Source organism: Ciconia boyciana, chromosome 2 (assembly GCF_034638445.1).
Source record: "Ciconia boyciana chromosome 2, ASM3463844v1, whole genome shotgun sequence".
Classification (NCBI taxonomy): Eukaryota; Metazoa; Chordata; class Aves; order Ciconiiformes; family Ciconiidae; genus Ciconia; species Ciconia boyciana.
Genome location: NC_132935.1, coordinates 129888029 through 129910560, shown reverse-complemented (window position 1 = coordinate 129910560; position 22532 = coordinate 129888029). Strand labels below are relative to the sequence as shown.

Below are 22532 nucleotides of genomic sequence, written 5' to 3'. Positions count from 1 at the left end.
CTGGCAACAGCTGCCAGGTTTCTTAAGACTGTCTAACAAATTAGATACTGGCCATCAAATGAGCATGGTAAAACTCTTCAGCATTTAAAGTCCTAACAAATTGTAAGATTTCAGCTGTTACAAAAGTTTACAGTCCCTTGACCAACCAGTTCTATTTTAATTGTCTAATACACCCTCATCCAACCTTTCAAAGTAGGCATCTTTCAAAAGAAGACAGGATCTTATTTTTTGCCTCAAGTAATCTGAATTATGTTAATGAAAACGTAGTTCTATTTAAAAACAAATCAGGGTCAGTCATCCAGAAGACAACACATTTCAGTCTCATTTCCATCATAGGCTGTGCATACAGAGAAAATTCATTATTTATACAGACTTTTCACTGAGTGGATGTCAATGCACTTAATTAAGTCTCCAAGCAGTCACAGAACTCTATTCCTTTTGTAGCTGCTATTCCAGCCTGCAGTCTAAGGTCATATTTGTAACACTCTCCATTTCGTAGAGAAGCACCTGTTTTCCTGCTTCTGTCACTGGGGCAGAGACCCTTGTTAGGAGCTGCTGGCATCTAAAGCGTCTTTGTACAACACACAACTTCATAATGAGAAGTCGCTAACGGCTGCATAACACTCAGCCATGCAGCTTTCCCTCTTTGTAGAGCCAGCACAATCCAGTTTTGTGGTTCGGTTAGGTCATGATCACTGCACAGGAGAGACTGTCCACCTCCACACACAACTGGCTAACGCACACTGACTGGGAGTCATTTCAAATTAGCAACATTGTTATGTTAACAAGGGGTAAAATAAAAAGCATCAAAGTACCTTGTTGGAAGTTTCAGTTTAGTTTAAAACATAACATAAAACAACAGCAAGTGTTGCAATACTAGCAAAAGAGTTTGTAAATGTTAGAATATAATACAACACACTGTGGCAGAAACCAGCCATTTGGGTACCTTACAGAGAGGCAGGTATAGATAGCAATTCTATGCAATTTCTCCATCTGCTTAATTTACAGAAAGAAAGGCCAATAGACTACAGGGACAATGCCCAGCTTCACAACTCTTCAAGTCCATAATAAATAAAGAAATTCTTACTGGAAGCTTCTAGTATAAACTAGCACACTTTCCCACATGCAAGCTGTATAAAGCAATCCACAGTTGATGACTTTTGAAGGGGAGGGTGGAGAGCCAAATTCAGTACCCTTTACCAAAAATACCAAACTCAGCAAGAGTAAACAAATGGAGCTTAAGCCATGCCCTATTTTATCAGGAAAAAAGGTACAAATTTCTTCCAAAAAAAGGAAGTTACGATAAAAATCTCAAACTTTAAGCATCAGAAATACTTCCTGGGGAGGACAAAATCTACTCATATCAATAAAGAATTTCCATCCACCACATTTGCCTCAATATAACACCTGTCTTTTCAGACTGCCTATGTAAGCTCTGGGATCTAAATTGCTTGGAAAAGTTCACAGCACTAGGAGTGGTTTAAGTTGACTTCAGTCTTGATTCATCTCAAATCAGTGGAAGTCCTGTGTTCACAGAGATACGCTTCCTAAATATATATGATTGAGGGTTTGTTCTGAGGTTTCTTTTTGTTTGGCTGGAGGGTTTGGGGTGCATGTTATGAACAAACCTTAGAGAACATGCTTAGAGATGCTTTAAATCCCTAATTCTAAAACAGCTTTTAGACCGATAGCTGAAATGGTAATAGTCTATAACCATATGAGTCAGTCACTCCACTTCCCACAAGTTCATGTATTTATTATCTTCTAAACTACTGAGTAAATTTAGCATACACAGATAGTTTGCATCACAGAATTTACAAAGCACGACCATTTCTCTGGGATTATTAAAGTTTCATATCTTAGAGGTATGGATGGCTTTACTCAGTTCTAAGGACAATTTTCATAGGGATAGATTTATGCATATGTGCAGTCATAGGATCAGGGCCCTAACAAAGCTGTCTTCTGCTTGAGACGCTGGTTTAATACGATTTTTGCCCCTCTAATTACCAGTACTGGAGAAAGTGTCTTTTTTTTTTAAAAGCAGGTTAATCATAGCTTCTAGTAGCACAAATAAAGATCTCAGTTTTGTAGACTCTTGCAGGAAGGTATGCCTGCTCATCAGCCTGCTCCAGTGACTGAAACCATCACATACCTACCTGAGCGTAACAGTATGCTTAGAAATGCACATGAAGGCATCTAGATTTCAAGGTGACTGTATGAAAAGGCACCTTCAAAAACAAAAAAGAAGGGGGGACGCAACCCATGCCAGGTCCTTAAAGAGCAGAAGAAAAAGCAGCAGCTAGCAGAGAGGGCAGCCAGGGAAGACAGCGACCGGAGAGCCTTGCTTCCAACCGGCAGGCAACCGGGGACAGCGCCTGCCGATGCCAGCCCCAAACACCAAGTCCTCCCCTCGCCGCGGGACCCCCACCCGCACCACCGGGGCTCAGCCCCCGCCGGAGCCGCCGCCCCCGCGGGCCGGGAAGGCCTGCAGGGCAGCCATGTTACGCGGTGCCCGCAGCCCCCGCCCAGGCCAGCGCGGTGCCTCCCGCCGCCGCGGGAGCAGGTGCGCGGAGGCGCCGAGGGACATCGCGGCCGGGGGACGGCGCTCGCACCGACTCCGGGAAATCGGCTCTGCGCCATCCTCCCCCGCCATCCCCGGCGGTCCCCTTCCTCCTTCCCTCCCTCTCCACCACCACCATCGCCGCCCGGCGCTGACGGGGCGAGCCCCGCTAGGCAGGTCGCTGCCAGCAGCCCCCGCGCGCTCCCCTCCACCGAGCGCTAAGGCGCCGGCCCGGCCCCCCTGCTCGGCGGGGGAAGGGGAGATGCCGCCCTGCTGTGCTGGGCCCTGCCCCGCAGCGCTACCGGCACCGTTACCGTACCTCAGCGCGCCCGACGCTCCGCTCCGCTCCGCTCCCCTCAGCCTGGCGGCGGCGGCCCCTGCCGGTGGAAGCAAGCGCGGCGCGCGCCCCCTCCCCCCTGCGCGCGCAGCCGCCGCCGAACGGCTCCGCGGGGCGAGTCCCGGCCGGTGCGGCGGAGGCGGGCGCGGCTGTGGGGCGGGCCGCCCCCCCGTGGGTCCGCGGCGCTCGGCCGGCCCACCGCGCCCCCCTCCGGCGTCGCCAGGGCGGGGGTTGCCCCACCGTCACCGCGGGCCTCGGGGAGCGCCCGTTTCTGGCGTTTCCCCGCGGAGCTGGGTGGCTGCCCTGGTGGCACCAAGCCGTCCCTCAGAGCCGCTGCTGCCCTTGCCCGGGGTCTTCCCGGCCCCCCACCCGCCCCGTGAGAGAGAGCGCCGGCGGTCCCGGTTCCTGCCGGCCGCCTGCTGCCCGCAGGGTGTACCCTCAAATGCCATGGCGAGGCAGAGGGCACCGAAGCGCAAGGACAGGGAAACGGTGCCAAGAAGAAGCGCCCACGTTTCACATGCGTGGGTGGAGAGCGGTGCACACGTCCTCCCCCTGCCTGTCTCAGGGACCACAAATGCTCCCTTCACGTGAGGTGTTGGACGGGAAGGGGCTCCTGTATTCGGTTTTAGTCACGTAATTGGATGGCTAGCTTGTGTTCCTCTGTCTCACACGCAGGGTAAGTCTAGAAAGTAAAGCATGTAATTTAAAATGTGGCTGCTACTTCATTAACCAGTCAAACCGCCAGATAAGGAGTCCACCAAACCTTGCAAAGCTGATGGGATGACTTTGCGATCGGGGACTTCTCTGCTGGCCACGTGTGAAGTGTCATGGGGGGCTCCTGCCCCTCCAGCTGCTGAACCCCTGGGGACCTCTCGGCTCTGTGGGTGCAAGAGCACCAGCACCGCCAGGCCCCAAGCAAGACGGCACTGACTGTCTCTCTGAGGCCAGGTGTAGAGCACAGCATGCCTCAGCCATGGTGCGTGGAGCAGCTGGCCTGCTCTGTTTGCCAAACCCACCCAAACAGGGCTGTCTCACGTGCTCCGTCCTCAGCACACCACCTGTGCGTCCATACAGAGGTGAAAATAGTTTCACTGCTAGGTGTAATCATGCAGGTCCGTGGCTACCTGGTTAAACAGCTCTGGTTTAGGAAAACAAATGGTTTGCTGGTGTGAAGCAGCACCGTTACATTTCTGTCTTCAAGGACAGGAACCTTGCTGCACACTCCACCAATGTCTGCCCCTGACGTGACACTTAGCGTGGAGAAGGGACTGCCAAGTATGTTTGAAGGGAAGACGGGAAGGTTAAAAGGAAGCTGGGGAGGAGGTCAGAAAGGCAAGGATGACCCCGTAGGCAGAACAAAGAGCATTAAAAACTAGATCATTTCAGCGTAAGAGCAGGAAGAAGCAAGTATGTTAGGTTGGTGCAGCAGTGTGGAACCTGGGGAAGGCACAGAAAATACAGAAGTCTATAAAAGAGCTTTGTGCCTAAGTCCAAGAAGTTTATTCTCGGCTGTTGCCTCATTTCACAGGTTTTAATGCTTTTTGCCAGCAGAATTAATTACCTGAAAGTACCCTGTCAGCATGTCCTCCATAGTGCTGCACAACTTGGTGGTCGGAGTTGGGTTCCTCAGGATATTTGCTTTCTTCCTATTTCTCTTCAGGAGCCTAACTCATTAACATGGGCCAAGCCAGCCTAACATGTCTGCAGAGTCAATTGCCACAGAAAGCACAGGACTGATAGTCCAAATTTCAGTTAGTACTACACGTGATGCACTCCTACAACATAGGAATCAAGATACTTAAATATCACACTGCTTATTAGATCAGTAGATCTAGTTTATTAATCTGGCAAAAGAAAAACAAAAAGCCAGACAGAATCTGCATATGGGACCCTACATGAAAAGAAAATTTAGAAGGAAAAATCTGGAACCATATGCAGCAAAAAAAATTTCCTCTTATCACCACGAGCAACAGAAGGACCCATAGGTCTGGATGTGTTTAGAAATTAAGGATAAGCTTTGGACACCGTTGCTGTCAAACTTAATTGCAGACCAGAAGTTGCAACTTCATTATATAACTAAAAGAGAAAATAATTTGCTGTTCCCAGTCTAAATCTCAGTGAATGTGAAATATTGTGGCATCTGCACCTTTTCGGTGTATATTGGTACCGTGAATAGGGACTAATTTAGAAGTCATTACTCAGGCTCAATGCTTTTGATTAAAAAGCAGGACTGATCATTAGCAACATGGAGCCCTTCATACTCTAAGATCTTCCATTATGTGTTTTAAGCAAGACCATTGTTTTCCTCTGCTATCAGTTTGCTGTCATCAGAATTACAGTTCAATGTGTTTTGCAATAGAAAAAAGGCTGGGTATCTCCTGCTTAAAATATCCAACTGAAAGGTGATTTGATCACTGAAAAGCTGAGGAGTTTATACCAATTTAATTGTAACAACTTCTGTTGAACATGACAACCCAAATTCCTTGCTCTGGAGTTACATCAAGGATGAACAGCGTCATAGGCAGCTTGCATCTTAGAATCAGAAAGATAGCTGATGAAAAGAGCAGGTGCGCTTTAAAAGGGGGTTTAAATTATATCCTATAACACGCCACTTACATTACCCATATTATGCTCACTTAGATGACTAAGTCTATTCTCTAATTACACTGGAGATGATTATGGCTGAGTATAATCTACCTAAGAATTAGTAGACTGTCTACAGAATAATTATATACCGGCGACACAGAAATCTTTGATGTTTCCTTTCTGTGTAAGCTGTCATGAACTGTGTAAAGCAGCAAGGATGAGTGGTTAGAGCATGGTCCTGGGAATCAAGAGAGCCTGGGGTGTATGTCGTTCTGCCATAAGCTTGCTTCTTGGCTTTGGATAAATCTTGTAACCTCATGGCAATTAAATTATCTCATACATGAAATGGGGAGAGCATTTACTCACAGCTGCATCTTTGAAATATTTGAATGGAGATTGCTGCATAAACAGAAGATACGAAATTATAATAATTAGGACAAAGCCACAATGCTTATCTATTGATTATTTCCTCTTTGTCTTTAACAACATAACAGCAGAATTTATGGATATTTAAAAAATGAGTTTTTTTCCTGTAAAAGATGAGTTTCTAATGGGATACAACATCAAAGAAGGAGAGCAGGAAGGACACATCTTTAGAAAAGATAATTTCAAAGAACCTTTGTTCCATGTTTTATCTGTGAAAGGAAGAGAGCAAAAGGCAAACACAGCAACATATAGCTTAAGTTACAGTTTATTTTTGTTCTTCTTTAAACACCTCCTTAGTTGGAGATCAAAGCCTATTCAGCAGAACTAGTACCCAAAATCCTCAAGATACTGCAGCACTCATCTTTGATTCATCATTTCCAAAATACTTTCCTCTGCAAGTGCAAGACAGTAGCCATGCAGACATACAACCGATGGAACTAGTTTTCTCAGCAAACAGTGTTTAGGAGAGAAGCTGGCTTAATGCAGATGGTAAAAAAGACCATCTAACTGTTGAAATTATATTTAAAAACATGTACTATGATAGATTTTGGTGAAAGGGTAGGGCAGCCAAGAAAGCCCTTTTGTTGGTATTAATTTTTGTTATTTCAAGCCACCATCTTAGTCTTGTTCTCGCTGGTGGAGCACTGGTTTGGAGACAGAACAAATGTACCTGGATGCTGCTACGTCAGAATTGTAAGCCTATACCCATAAAGGCATCCCACTAAACTTAAACAATTCCTCTTACAGTGAGTTACAGGAACAAAAAACTTCTTACATACAGAAGAGTTAGTAACTCTGTTGAAAAACCCTGTGAGCCCCTAAGATAATAGTTACACCATAGGCCAGTAAATTCAACTGATGTCATAGAACAAATCTAAAGAGCAAAAAGTATCAATGGTACTTGAGTGTTCTGGGTTTTTTATATAGTCAAGAGATAGGAGCTGAGAGTCCTTCTCCCACATTAAAGATGGCTTCGCCCATAACAAAGAAAGAGGGTGGCAGGTGCAGTATTCTGATGTGAAGTAAAGTTGTCACCTGCTGGGCTCAGTGAACATTCAAAATGAAAAAGGTAAGAGAAATTCTGGCTGCAGCCCCTTTATCCAAGTATACCGTTGAAGATTAATCTATGTAAATGGCTGCAGCTTTAGATAAGATGTCATTGTAGGCACAATGGCAGGCTTAGATGCCGAGCTCTTACTCATGCACCACAGAAGGTGATTCATTTCTCCATTGCACAAGTGACACAACAGAACACAACTGCTTAGCCAGTGTCACAGGGACAGAAGACAGCATGCTGCAAGGTCTCTGGGCATGCTGCAGTTACCCTCGGTGTCTAGAAACCTGTCAGGTACAGCACTGAACCACACAACTAAGCTGCTCCATTGCCCGTCCAAAAAGGTTGCCTTTTTCTGCAGTAATGGTTGGATTTATCAAAAGAGCATTGGTCTGTTGCTTTATTTTCATAAATTTTGTAATTTTCCTTATTTAAATTTACAGTAACCTGTGACAGCATACTTATTTTCATAACTCTAAAAGGTATCACAAGACACATTTATTATTATTGGCTTATAAAACCTGTGAGCCTGGAGTTTTTTTAGCGTGTTAGAACAGCACCTGTAACAATGAGGCTAAAATACTTGACAATAGCTTAAGACTCATAATAATAAATAGTCAAGGCAGGTGGAAGAAGGAAATCTGTCATCCTGAGAAGATAAGCCAGTAACAACAACAAAGAAGCAGAAAATACAGAGACAACAGCATTACTTTCTTATGCAATGATCCTGTTTAATCTTCATGTATGCTTCCATTGTTATGATGCTGCCTGTACAGAGATGCTCGTAGCAGACCAATGAACTGGAAAAGGCATCTCATGTCCCTCTGCAAGAAATGCACTATAGTAACTGTGCTATATAGTCACCCTTATTAAAATTATATTAAAATTCAAGCATAGAGTTTTTCTCAGCTTAGCATTATTCATAAAATTGCAACAGCTTGAACATAAATCCATAAGATAAAACCAGTTCTGGTGTTATGAAGGTGATACAGGAGTTCATTAAAGTGACTGCATACCTGAAGCAGCTTTATATTTTATATTAGTGTGTCCTGTCTGAATAATCTATGTGTAAACTGCTGCAAATTAAATCACAGCACTTAGAGAAAAGATCGGACCGTAATACAAGAGACAGAAAATGCCGCTACATGGTTATCAGCCATCTGGTGCAGTGCAAATAGCACTCATTCAGGGGAGGTTACAGTCTTCTGGTTAGTTACCACAGCAACAGGTCTGCTGAGTACGCTTAAAAAGTTATGCATGTGTCAGCAACCTTTTTTCTCCTCCCATACACAACATACACTGGGGACCGTGAGCAGTGGCATGTCCTTCCCAGGCTACAGATGTTTTTGCTGCAGCATTTTCCATTCTTCTGCTTTTCAGGAGACTTAAAACTTGGGCAGTCTTTTTTTTTTTTTTTAATATGACTTTAAGGAGTCCTGACTTCAAAAAACCCCCTCAATGATTAAGTCATTTTCCTTATTCATGGAAGTGGTAGATAGCTGCAGGTGGGAAGGGACCTCTGATAACAGAAATACTTCAAGCTAAAATAAAACAAAGAAGTCCTTTTGACTCCTGTACTCCCAAAAGGATGGGAAAAAAATATTTTTAAAAATATCCACAACTGAATATCTCTTCTCATAAAAGGGCCCACATTTACGTAAATAGCCTTGTCCACAATGTACAACTGGAAAATATTAGTTAATAGGAGATGGGAAAAATAACAGAGCTCAAACTGTATTGTACCTTTCATGCTGGTTGTGTGTTATTCCTATATACATATTTTAATAAACAAATGTCAACAATAAGTTACCCAGGAGTTTTTAAACTTCCTTATATTGGCTGTGGATATCAGCCAAGAAAAACTGGATGGTACAGAGAGCTGTTCCCCTGCCTATTATTTTGTTCAGCTTGGAGAAGAGAAGGTGGAGGGTGACCTCATGGCAGTCTACAACTTCCTCACGGAGGGCAGCAGAGGGGAGCTGCTGATCTCTCTCTGGTGACCAGTGACAGGACACAAGGAAATGGAATGAAGCTGCCTCAAGGGAAGTTCAGATTGGACGTTAGGAAGAGGTTCTTCACTGAGAGTATGGTCGGTCACTGGAACAGGCTCCCCGGGGAAGTGGTCACAGCCCCAAGCCTGTCAGAGTTCAAGGAGCGTCTGGACCATGCTCTTAGTCATACAGTTTAGTTTTAGGTAGCCCTGCGAGGTGCAGGGAGTTGGACTTGATGATCCTTATGGGTCCCTTCCAACTCGAGATATTCTGTGATTCTATTTTCTCTCCTATTTCCCCCAGTGTAAGGGCTCCTGGTGTTTTCGCCAAGCCTGCCCTTAGCTTTACCCCCAGGCAGTGGTGTGACAGCACAAGCCCGGCTGGTGCCACTCCAGTCTGTCCAGAGACACCCACACATCCCTGTGCCGCCCTCCCACAGCTGCCTGCTCAAGCAGCAAGGTGTGAAGGTTCAAAGCCAGCAGGGGACTGGCAGAGCTTATTAACCGGTGTCCTAGAGCCCACCTCACCAGCCTGCCTTCACACAGCCCCCCCGCTGCGTGAATGGCTGGTTGTGGCCATTTTGAAAGGGTGCCATGGGTAGCTGGACTTGGCTTAGGTTAGCAGTAACAGGATCTGGTACCAAATGAATAGGAGCGTTGGCCATTTCTGCTCCATAGATGCTCCCATTGCAGTTTGTGCGCAGTTGTCAGCTGCGAGATGAGCACCACGTGTCTGGGAGCTTTGCTTCAGACTGAGTTTTGCAGAGGCAGAGCGTTGAATTATTTCAAAGTGCAAGTCTACATTGCAATGTCCATGTGACCATGTTAAGCCTAGGTTTTAACTAATAATAATTACAATAGCAATGAGGACATGACAGCACATAAGGGCTGAAATGCTGGATGCAAATGTAAATGCTTATCTTCTGTTAAAAGGAAGGAACATTACCAGTCTTACCTCCAAGTATTGTGATCAGCATTGCTAAGAGTAAAATCCAGCAGGACGTAATTTTCTTTAAGCTATGATTAGTCCATTAGCTATAGCCATATAGATTCCATACCCAGAGACAGACACAGGGTCACCAAGAACATTTTGCATTGTATTTATGGAATGAAAACCTGTTCTCTAAAGACGTATCCCAGCGGATTAGAGAGACCAGAGCTAAGCTGTGCTATTTACTCCCAGAGAGACAGCAGGCCAAGCACACAAAAGAAATAGGTATTACCTAGTTCACTATTCAGGGAAAGAGGCAGAAGAGGAAACAGCAGCTGCTTTAAAGAAATTTCAATGGCAATAACATGTAAGAGGACAGGATTGATTTAATGCTTTCAGTCTGACTCCCAGATGAGGAATCAATTATCCTGCGTCATTTAATCTCTTTAAGCAGGTCATGACACAAACTAGAAATTAGAAGCATTGTATCTAATATGAAGAACAGCTCTTAGTGGTTGTTAGCATCAGCCTCAGATTTTTAAAGGAAACTGTAACTGGGATTTGGGGAGCTCTGAAGAGCTGGCTCCACTAGATTTCTGCAGTCAGATCCTATTGTTTTAAAAGTGGCTTTGTTGGGAAAGGGAAAGGGAAAGGGAAAAGACTATCCCTGTGGACAAACTCCAGCCTTCCATCAGGAACATGGCCTTCAGAAATCTTGCACAAAATTACTTACTTGACATGTTTCAAACTATCCTCTATCTTCATGGCAAATTTCTCAGCTAAACCAAGCTCCTACTGTTTTTACATGATTCAAGAGAACAGGAATACCACACGGCTCATAACTGGGTGCAGCCCCTAGCTCAACCAGACTGCTTTTGGAACAGAACCTCCCAGAAGGAAGAAATGTGATGCAGAAGGAGGCTCCATCTGAATCCCATCCAGGCTGGGAGAGCGGATAATGAAGGTCCTTGTCCCTGTAACAGATATATAGCTTCCCGCTGAGCTTTTCAATCACATTTCTTGTGTGAAACTGTTGACGTAATCAAGCACAAGCATGAAAACAGAAGCAGGATAGCTAAAGAAAGATCCTTATTTTGTCAGAATTGTTTTTCCTATGTATCAGGAGAAAACTAGGCCACAGAATGTAAGCATTACGATTAACTTTCAAGACAGGCTAAAATTATCCAGGATTATACAAATATAAGCAGTTTTTGTTTATTTCCTGTTACCAAAACAATTCAGTGTTGAAGACATGTGAAGGGGTTTGGGGTGGTGGGTTTTGGGTTTTTTGTGGGATTTTTTTGCAAAAGCTCTATAATGAGGCTGATGTATTTTTAAGCAGCAGTCAAATGCAACATACCTATTCTGAATATTCTTTAATGGACCTTGGAAGTGTGAATTTAAACTTTTGTCATAACAGGAAGAATCCATATAGAAACTGGCTGAAGCAGTGATTTCTAGTCAAAGTCAGATCAGGAACCAGCCTTATAATTTGCGGTGCCTACATCAGTGGCTGCCACCGTTCCTTCTGCCAAGTAAGCAGATGCCAAAGGATCTAGCAAACAAAATGTTTTGCATTTCTCATGCCGTTCTGCATTCTTCCACTCTCTCTCACCACATTTCCCCCAGCTTTGCTCCTTTTCCCGAATGCCCCAAAGCAGTGAGCTCTCCTCATCCTGCTGATACTCACCTGCCATCTGAAACTGGCATTTCTGGATCAAGGGATAGACCACCTATCTATCTAACAGCAGAAACGATGGGGTGTGGGGAGCACGTACAACAAAGACAATTGTAATTTAAAGGCTGACTTGTATCACCTATTTTTACGCTGAAGTACTCGGGAAACATGCTATAGATCATTTTCGTTCTAAATATCATGAAGAAGAAACTACGGTAGCAGTTTGTTCAATATGTACTTAGCACTGCAATTTTATGACTCTGTCACACATAGTACTCACCAAAACACCTCTATCCTGGGGATGCTGCTGGCAGCACAAGGACATAAGGTACTGAAAAGCAAAGATTTAAGACCCGATACAGTGATTCCTTCTTTTTCAACACTGCTTGCCTTGTCAGTTGACCTCAAAGAAGAAAGCTTTAAAAAACATTTCAGATTATAAGCACCATTCCTGAAGCTTTGCCAAAAGCTTTCTTGTATCACTGCATTGCATATTATTTGAAAGAATTTTCAAATAAAATGAGCTCTGAAGGCTGCTTCTGTACCTACAGAAGGCAGCAACTCCCACTGTAATTGCTGGGTAGTGGCTCTGAATGACAGGCTGCCTTTCTAAAAACCATCAGTATGTATTTTTCTATATAACCACAAAACAAGAAGAAATGCGTGAAGAAGGCTATAAGCTGCAGGAGGAACGATCTGGTATGTGCTCACAACACTGTTTTGAGCCCTCTCCACTTTCTCAAGTGCTGCATTTTACAGACACACGGTGCGGATTTGTTTCTTCAGGGGAAATACACCTTGCACTTCGCACGCAAGCCAGCCAAAATGTTGCTGAATGCCACTGAAGTTCCAATATTCCTTATCCCCTTGGAGGACAAGCAGCTGCCTGCCTCTGCTCACCTTCAGGTAGCTAGCTGGCTCCTGCTGGCACTGCAGCAGTACTGCCCTGCGGATTAACAAGCAGATGCAATTGAGGTTAAGACAGGCAGTGCTATTCCTACCTAAGAAATCCCTTCATCTTCACCGGAGGATTTTAATGATAGTAAACAGTAATAAAGTTGAAGTGGCTTCTCAAATCTGCTGCTGATTCTGCAGTTTTGAAATGTTTTTTTTTTACTTACATTTCAGAAACATAACACAGCTACCAAGAAAAGCACTAAGAACAAAATCCATCCACTCATCTGGCATAAACCTACACACAATGCACCAAATAAAGCATCTTGGTCCTGCAGCTTTAATGCTCTGCTGGCATTAACAAATTAATTACAATACATGTTCACTGAAAGTTATTTTTACGAAATGCTTTTAAAAAACCCACTAAGTAGAAGATAATGCATATGTACATTTCACAGCATTCCCTGACTCCCAACTCATATTTATTACAAAGGAGGCAAGACTGCCTCATGGGCCAACTTCATATCCTATTAGCCCTCCTCAGCCTACGCTATAAGTGCCTAGGCTCCCATGCAGTCAACGGAGAACGACAGGTACCTCTATTTGATAAGGCACCTATCCTGACACAACATGAACAATATACACGTGATGAGTTGCCCCCAAGTGCCCAGTGCTCCGGTGACTGTAGGATACATCAAGACACCCAGCACAAAACACACAGACAGCCTTGGAGCTGAAGTCAGGCAAGCTGAATTTTCCCAAGCAATGAGTAAAAAAATAATCGATATGCAAAATCATGACCAGTAAGAAGAGCTAAATAGGGAATGATTATTCATTATTTCCTCACAATGCAAGAATCAGGACAGGCAACAAGCCTAAAAACAAAGCAAAATATTTTCTTACACTATTCTACTGTGAAACTCACTGCTATAGAACATTATGGAAGCAAAAGTATAAATGGCTTCAAGAAAACTAGACGGCATCATTGAGGAGAGAGACCTAAAGGCTCCCGAAACCAAAATGTGGCCACAATTCTGTATTGCATAAGCCATCAGCCACAAAATGCCAGATGCTGGAAGAAAAACACCCCCCACGACTGCATACTTCACTTATACCTTTTTCCCCAAAACAGTCACTGTTGACAGCAATCTATAATGTCCATATGTTGCTGAACTGTTTAATAGAATAGTCTTCTGAAACTTATTTGCAACACTAGGTGGCAGGGAAAACAACTAGCTCATCTACAGTACTGAGAACCTTGAATGTTGAGTCTCACTTGGCAATAGTTAAGGATTAATGCAATGCAGCAATCTCAGTTTCATACAATTGGATTTGCTTTGTGTCCCTCCATAGCCTTGAGCAACATTTTTCAAATACTGTGTTCAGAGACCCATATGCTAGTGGTGCCAGAATACAGGCTAATTCCTTCTCTGAGATACCTTACACTTTCGTTTAAGAGCCCATGTACAATTGCTAAATCTTTCCTTCTCTCCAGAAACAGTTCAAACAAACACAAAATGGAGTTGAAATCCTCATTGTCTCCACCTCTGTAAAGACACAGCACCGTAACATTTACTTCATGCCTCTATTTTTCTAAAAAGTCACTTTATTATTTAAAATTCACATCACTTGTGTGCTACTTGTGAAAATACTGCAAAGGGGCAATGATGAAACAAGTTCTGCAACTGAGACAGTAGCAAAGCAGGCAGGCCAATGCAAAGTGTTCTTCAGGCCCTACTGACCCTCGTGTCAGTATGCTCTTTCCCTTCTGCAAATGGTAAAAGCTTCAGACTTGTAACATTTTGCTCAAGATCTTCCTCAAAACCAGAGAGAAGAAAGGTATGATCTTTCTTCATAAATGCAAGCTCCAAGTTTCAAAACAAACGTGTGTTTATATGTAAAGGACACCACCTCTGCACTGCAGCATAACTTGCTATTTTCCAAGTTACAGACATTTCCTAGAATGTTGCTGACATTAAAAGTGAGAGTCTGACATTTAACTCCTACTTTGTTCACATAATTTAAAGAAAAATGCAATTACTGGCATGGTTGATAACACTCTCCCTTTGGGAGAGCAAAATCAGCACAGGATAGTAATTCTTCTCATTCAGCTTTGTATCAGTTTCTCAGCTCTATGAAGAGATGCTGATGCCTTCTAGCACATCTTTTAAAAATCTGCAGAAAAAAAGCAAGGTCAGCACACTGCTTTTCAAGCAGTGACACACAAGAAGGAAGGTCACGTAATTAAGCAACAGACTAGAAGTTATACATAAAGGAGTTGCTGAAAGTGATTTTAACACACAAACAAATCACAGAAAGGCACTGAACAGGATTTTGATTTTCACAATGTTTGATAACTGGAAAGTTTGTTTCATTTCTGAAAAATAAGTTAATACAAAGTTTAAAAAAACACTGATGTGCAAGTCTTTGCTACACAAAAGGAGGTACCTTTTCATACTTTAAAATAGTTTAAAACATTTGTACATAATGATCAGAAATTCTTTTATATAAACAAAGAGTGTTTCTTTGTCAACAGCAGCTGTCAACTCTAAAACACAGAATTAAGAGGACAAGAGAACCAGACAGTCTAAGTCACTGCCATTTGTGTCAAAAAAAATTATGCCACCCTTTTCTACAGCTCATCGTGCTTGTACGTAAACTCCCTTGCAGATATAAACCCATCACTGTCTTCATCTTCTTTATCAAATATGTCTTCAACCAAAGCATCATGCTGGGTGTCATTTACCACTGCTCCATGCTTTTCAAATTCTTTCTTCAAGTAAATTTTCACCTATTAGACAAAAAGTAAGAGTTGATGTTTTTAGGCTTATGAAAGAATTGATTATTGTAGCATAAGAGAGGGCCACTATATTCAGGATGGTAATATTAGACAATAGATACCTTCCTTTACTATGCTGCTGCCAGAATAATACTTGTCTGACTGATCCTGCAGCCCCATTCAGTGATGAAAGACTCTTTAGTAACATAAGCAACAGCAAAACCAGCAAATCAGTTGCCATACCTTCATAGTATCTGACTGAAAAATGAGCCGGGAAAACCTGTCATCTGATGTCTATACAGTAAAGTATAAATAGCAAGGCAGAAGTTATTAGTTACCAACTTGTTAGAGACCCAAACGGCTCTTGCACATCCTAGCACTTTGACAAACCAGTAGATGTAAACAGCCACCCCAAATATATACAGAAATCTGTCCACAATCTCCGCATTTGCTGCTCTAATGGGAACTACATTAATAAAGATTTATGTCTAGACATCCCAAAATTTTGAAGGACAAAAATTCAAGGTAGCTTTTAAACAGACTACTGGAAAAGTTATTTACACTAAGCTAGTTACTAATGGTGAGCAGTGTTTTGAACAACATCAGATTATTTTTACTGAGTTTAAGGTTTAACTGTTGAGATCGCAAGTGTTCTAAATTGCAAAGCCTTCTACACGAATATCAATACCAACATACCCACCTGTTAAACAGATACCACTTATATAACAAGAACTGTAACAGTGGACCATGTTTCCATGGTCCGCCAACAGTGGACCAAGATAAATGGGCCACGTTTCAGGTTTGGTTTATTCATTTCACATTCTGGTATTTGTTACGGTCATTTCTTACATTTCTAATACACAGACACTGGACACACTGACACTGTCTGATGCACAGTACAAAAGATTAGTCTTTTGGGTCTAGCAAACTACACCAGCCCCAAATCAAAAATAATGCCGTGGTTTATCTTAACTTCTCATGGATGACTTTTGTACATCAGAAAAGCAGAAGACTGAAAATGAGAGGCAAACAGAAGGTGAATAATGCTGAATACATGACCTTCAGACAGTGAATGCTATGAAACAAGACTGCCCTACAGCAGAAGAATTTCTAATTCCAGTTTATTAGTAAATCAGCAACTAACTCCAAAAAGGCCTGAAGTCTGTTTTTATTTCTAAGATGTTTTACTTTATCCAAGTGTCCCATAAGTGTGGGGCACACTTGTCACATGCGTATGCCTCAGCTTACCAATGCTGCTTTTGAACCCCCAGTCCAGCAGTTCCCCTGGGATTCAAGGCTCAGCATGGTGCAGCACAGATCTGCATCCTTGGCTTAGTTTTACTGAAAAAGTCTATTGTTAAGATGTAAGAAAGTATGCGAGCTGAAGCCATGCAAGAAGGGCAAAGCACAGACAGGAACTTAATTGTTGAGCCAGGAATAGTAGTTCAAGACCATTCGGCAGGAAAGATACCAACACAAAAAGGCATAAAACTCTAAAGGCAAAAAAAGCAGAGAACTGGAAGGCAGCAACATTGAAAGTCACCTCAGGGAACAATGGAGACTCACCCTTCCCCACATGACTGATGACCACCTGGCCAGCAATAACTTTTTGGGTGTCTTACCATTCATGATAAGCATATCAGTTCAGTAGTTATGCTAACACCTTATTAGTCCTAGTTACCCATACTGTGCATTGCCCAACAAGTAATTGCTTTAAGCACTCAAATAGTGTGTATTCTGCTTGCAGAGTTGCTCTGTGCACAGCAGTAGCTATTTAACTTGTGTTTAGATACTTCCCTAACAGGATCAAGTTAAGCTTATCTTTCCCTTTCTGCTATCTCACCCTGTTAGGTTTGCTCACAAGAAGGCTAACCCACTCACCTCTTGCTTGGACAGTTTCCAGTCATCGTTAAGATCCATCTCTTGGAATGACTCATGAGACCTTGGTCCATTCCTAATTTCTAGAAGGTCAATGTTGAAAATCAGTGTGCTCTCAGGTGGAATTTTTCCTGCCCAAAATGGTAAACATGGAGAAAAGTTAAAAACAACTACATATTCAGTGCCATACAAGAGCCGTATGCATCAGAGCAATGTTCCAGTAATCCTGCTACTTTCAAAGCATCCTGCTATTTGAACTAACAAGGATAAATATCTGTAACAGTGATTAAGTGTAACTATTTCAGAGCGTAGCCTGGACCCTGAGCAGCCCTTACAGCACATATGCAACTTTAGATGCAACTAGTTTTGTTAGGGACTAGTATATGTTGATGTGAGCTCATATTCAGCAATCATCATCACAGGTTTATGAGACAACATTCTTGAATCTTTTTCATGGCCAGAGCCAGATAGAGTGTGAGTGGGAAACAGCAAAGGAGACTGTAGAGCCAGCCAGGTGGCCGCTACCGCAACATACAGCTAAGACCCATGGACAGGGTACCAAGAAGGTAGAGTTCAGTCCTCCTGATACACCATAACCCCACCAGTCTCCAAATTCCTCTCCACTGCCAACTGACACTCTGTACCTGCTATTCTGCCACTGGAAAAACTCTTCTTGCAAAGAAAGACAAAAGAGCAGAAATACTGTCAGTATCCCATAGCTGTCTCTGGACTGCTGCACAAAGCACTGAGCTATTTCCAAACACACAGCAGAAACTAAGTATATAAACCTGCTCAAAAGACATGTGTTGGCATAATTCCATTTTTGATGCAGGTGGACAGACTGATAATTTCCTAATAGTGCCAAAGACCATTCCCTCCCCCCCCGGATTTCAATTTATCAGGCATTGGCTTTTACAATGGTGTGATATGCCTTCACACTGATGGCTGAAGCGACTGTCAAAGACCTTTTAGCACACCACTTTGCTCCTTATATATAGAGAGGTTGAATAGGACCAAATATATTTCTATATTGGATGGCAGCACTCCAAAAAAAAATTCCTCTGCCTTAAGAAGATAGGGAAAAAACTAATCCACTCCTACTATTTTGGAGCTACAGTGTTAAATGCACCCTGAACTGCAACAACAACTGGGCTTGTAGATTTCTGGGATGAACAAATGTGCAGAAACTTCTGGAAATACAGGGCACAGTGGCCTGCTTAGTTTGGAACACAGGTAATTTTTCTGAGTGTTAAAGAAAAAGGCATCTGACTCATCATTCAAGTCAGAGAGCAAGCAAGGCACCAGGTGGGAGGCTAGTGAAGTTATGTGCATTCAGAAGCAGCATGAAAAATATGGAATAATTCTGTCTTCAAGGGCATCATTTGAAAATAGCAACACAATTACGTTCAAATACTTCAAAGTTTTGCTAAAGCAAGGAATTTCTTACAGCAACTAGCAGTGTTTACTTGTTCAGCCTTGCACTAAACACAGAGGTGAGGCTTGCAAGTCTTTGAAGAACAACTCTAGTGCTTTACATATTAATCAAGGCAATTAGGCCTGCGATGACTACATGAGCACTGCAACATTTAATATCTTTAATATCTTATCTAAATGTATGCAGGGCACAACATTTAATACAGTTGTGCCCTGCATACAGTTGACTAACTGACCACCACAAGTTTCCTGTTCTCTACTAGAAATGTGATTACTTCTAACACTATCTCTTGAACCCCAAACCACAGCTTCTAGAAAAAGATGTTTTGAAAGGATACTTTCAAGAAAGGAGGGTATAGAGTATGCCTGTATGTATGGAGTACTACTTAGCATGGAGTAATATGGAGTACTATGTTCAGCCCTACCTGCCAGAAGATACAGACATAGAAACACTCCTCATTCCTAAAACAGTCTCAGATTAATGGGAGAGGACAGTATCAGAAAGGATTCCAAGCCATTTATCCTTTCTGCTTTGAAACCTTGCATTATCTTAGGTAATTTGTGGTAACTGCTGTCAAAACAAAATATTCTAATGATTGCTGAAAAAAGTTAACTAAAACAAAGCCCATAAAGCAGAAAAAGTAACCTCCCTGCATCTTTCAAACTGTCACTCATTTAACTGCAAAAATCAGATCTGGCCCTCCCATTAAAATAGGAATCTGGAAATATTTGAAAGGAAAATGCCCAAACACTATCAATAGTAGACAGGTTGAGAAAACACTACAAACAATGCTTTTATCTGTCTGTACATCATTCAATACATTTTCAGTAGATACCAGCATGACTCCCATGTACCTGCATATCTTACTGTGGATAACAGGGAGCACTGCCCAAACTGAAAATAGCTAAAAGAGGGAAAGAATTAAATGTCCCTACATGGGGAAATAAACGGTGACTTTTCACTGTATCAGCTAAGAACTGGTTGGGCAGCACTACAGGGAGCTTCTTCAGGTTCTAAAAGAAACCTGCAAACAAGAACGAGGCTTGCACATGCACATTCATGAAGTATTACCACAAACACAGATGCAACAGCCAAAAAGCCAACTGTTACCTAAGCAACCACTTCCAGCTTGACTGTAAAAAGAAGGGGAAAAAGAAGGAAAAAAAGAGCAGAGCGCTGTTGAGCACAGCACTAACAGAAAAGATACTCAGAGCATACAGCACAGCAGCTACCATCAATTCCTATTTTTTTTCCTGCATCCACCGTATAACCACTTAATGGTTACTTCTGCAGAAAACAAATTTGTGAGAAAGAACACCTGACTCCATCAATTTTTCTTATTTAATGGAATCAGCCTGGAAAGCTTGAAAGCCTGCTAACCTCTTAGGCCAAGAAGAACAGTAAAATACAGAGATTAAAAACAATTAAAATAAGGGAAGGACTTCAGGTGTTTTACCTTTCCCTTCTTTTCCATAAGCAAGGGCTGGTGGAATAGTTAGCTTCCGTTTCTCTCCCACACACATGTCCTTCAAACCTTTGTCCCAGCCTTTGATAGCTTCCCTTATGCCAAGTGTAAACCACATAGGTTGACCATTGTTATGCTTGTGACTGGAAAAGAACGGAATAAAACACTTAGTCTTTAGACAGCAAGTTCCATAAAAGGCACATGGAACACATGGAAGATGCTCACAGCATAGATATATAATTAAAAACACACCACTATTTGGCATCTTGGCATTTCTTAAATGAAAGACCTAGACTTTTAAAGTCTTTAAAACTTATGCCTTGCATGACAAGGTTCCTTAAGAAGCAGAAAGAAATAAAACAACATCTACATGGTGTGTCGATGACAACACTGAGGAACCTGGATCCCCACCTTCACTTCCCTGATCACCTATTTCCACTTTAAAATTGATCAGACTAGAAAGGCATTTCTACTTAAAGATACACCTTTAAGGCCATGCATATTCTTTGGTAAATTGCAAATCAAGAACCAGCTTGGTCATGATTACAATATACCTTATAACATGCTTCAAAGAATCGGCCGCATCACTTCCAAAAAAGCCATTAGGAAAAAACCAAATACACAACAGATAGTGTAGAAAAACAGAAAGAAATGCATGCAAATCATTCAAGTTTAAAATTGGCAGACAAGCCCCTTTTCCAATTTAACGAGGTGGTACACCAGGACTACTTTCACACTACTGACAGACACAGAATTTTATAAGAGCTCGATTTACTAGTCATGCAGGAAAGGTGCTTAACAAGAAAACAGAGCACTTACAGAAGTTAGTCAGCAGCAAAAACTTCACTAGAACTAGTGTCACTAGAACTCCTTTTAGAGAGGCAGGTTAACTACAAGAGAAAATTAGTGAGATTTTAGTTTAAATCATATGCAAGAACATAAACATGCAAAACATTGTCTTTTTTTTTTTTAATATGTTCCACAAAAGTAGACTTCAGACATAGCCTACAGATACTTGAGCATTTTGCTGTCTCCCACTATTAACACTTCGTTGATGTTTTACAGGAAAGGCAACATTAGCAAGTCGTTGCAGGCTCTTAGCAGACTCCCTCGAATTTCTGGCTCTTCCTCCTACTTGCATTACTGTGGCTCTGGTATGTTGATTTGGCTAGTCGGGGGCAGGAGAAGAATATGCCGTTTCAGTAATGAAAAGGTGTCATCGTGCTGCCAGTAGTGGAAAGATATATATAGCTTTTTTTTTTTTTAAATTAGAGGCAGACTTCTCCCCTAGAAGTTTGCTTTAGAAACCATACAGAAATTCGTGCATAGCAGAAGACTTATTAAACCGCTGAGATCATATACCAAACCCACTGTCTAAATTGCAAAAGAGGATGCCTAACATCCCCATCTTTTAACAAATGCCACATGTCTCTACTTTCTACAGACTAACCAGAAAACAAAAACTAAATAGTATTTATTTTATAGCCTCAATCTGGCAAAGGGAAAGGAGATAAGCTTTACTGTTGGTGTTCATCTTCAACAGCACTGAGTCAGTGCTTCCTAAACTGTCGAAGTATAAAGGCACACCAAACTTTCTGAAAATAGGTGGCGGTGCAAAGGGTCCCACATACAAGGTTGTGCAGCGTTATTTAAGCTATTTAAATTCAATAACAAATAAAATCTAAGGCATGCTATAAACATGCACACATTGCTTTTGTTTCCTTGCACACAGGTAAACGCAAGTTTTGGGCGCTTTGGGAGGGAGGGGTAATTGTAAAAATAAAATAAAAAGCCACCCGCCCTCAACAAAACACTCCTCACACAGATATTTCGCAGATGGATTGCGGACCACCGTGAGGGGTCCAGATTCAGGAAAGCACTACGAGAAGAGATCATCTACATTAAAATACATATAAAGATATATATATATATTGCCCCGCGTAAGCTCACCCACCAGCCCGCTCGAAGGCGAGCCGCCCGGGGCGAACTACTTACGTGGAGTGAAACATGGAGCCATCCCTCTCCAAGTAGCCCTCGTAGTGAACCAGCATCATGTCCCCCCACTTGGTCTTCCTGTGGCAGAGGAACGGCTTCTGCAGCACCTCCACTTTCACGTCAGCCGCGGGGATCAGCGCCGCAGCCGCGCAGCCCAGCGCCGCGCCCAGCAGGGCGGCCCGCAGCGCCGCCGCCATCGCCAGGGCCCCGCGGCGCCCGCCTCACCGCCGCCGGGCCGCCATCCCGCACGCCCTGCCCTATAAGCCTAGCGGCGCGGCTCTCCGCAGCAGCGGCCAGGGCCCGGTGCGCGGCCCCTCTCGCCCGCCCAGCAGACGTGGCAACGGCCCTCACAGCTGGCAGCTCCCGGCTTCCGACGGCCCAGCACCGGAGGCGCGCCCTCTGATTGGGTCGCCTCAGAGCGAGCCCAGAAGAAGCAGCCGCCCATTGGGACACGCCCCTGTCCGTCCCTCAGCTTGCCCAATCGACAGCAGAGTTCCGTGGGAGGGGCGCTGAGTGAAGGGGGT

General features: G+C 43.0%; 2 protein-coding genes across 2 annotated transcripts in view; both read right to left on the bottom strand.

The window, feature by feature from the left end:
• The window catches only part of SCRN1 (secernin 1), a 39235-nt gene extending 36225 nt beyond the window's left edge, over window positions 1-3010 (bottom strand). The window contains exon 1 of the mRNA XM_072851448.1: window positions 2880-3010. The gene's annotated coding sequence lies outside the window, so the exon portion shown is untranslated. The remainder of the gene's footprint in view (window positions 1-2879) is intronic.
• Window positions 3011-12135: 9125 nt separating this feature from the next.
• On the bottom strand, window positions 12136-22397 carry FKBP14 (FKBP prolyl isomerase 14). Its single transcript, XM_072854051.1, has 4 exons — window positions 22009-22397; window positions 20005-20156; window positions 17117-17244; window positions 12136-15247 (listed from the first exon to the last, which is right to left on the bottom strand). Exons 1-4 carry the CDS (start codon window positions 22203-22205, stop codon window positions 15089-15091), a joined length of 636 nt encoding a protein of 211 aa, XP_072710152.1. The 5' UTR covers window positions 22206-22397; the 3' UTR covers window positions 12136-15088.
• Window positions 22398-22532: the final 135 nt, after the last annotated feature.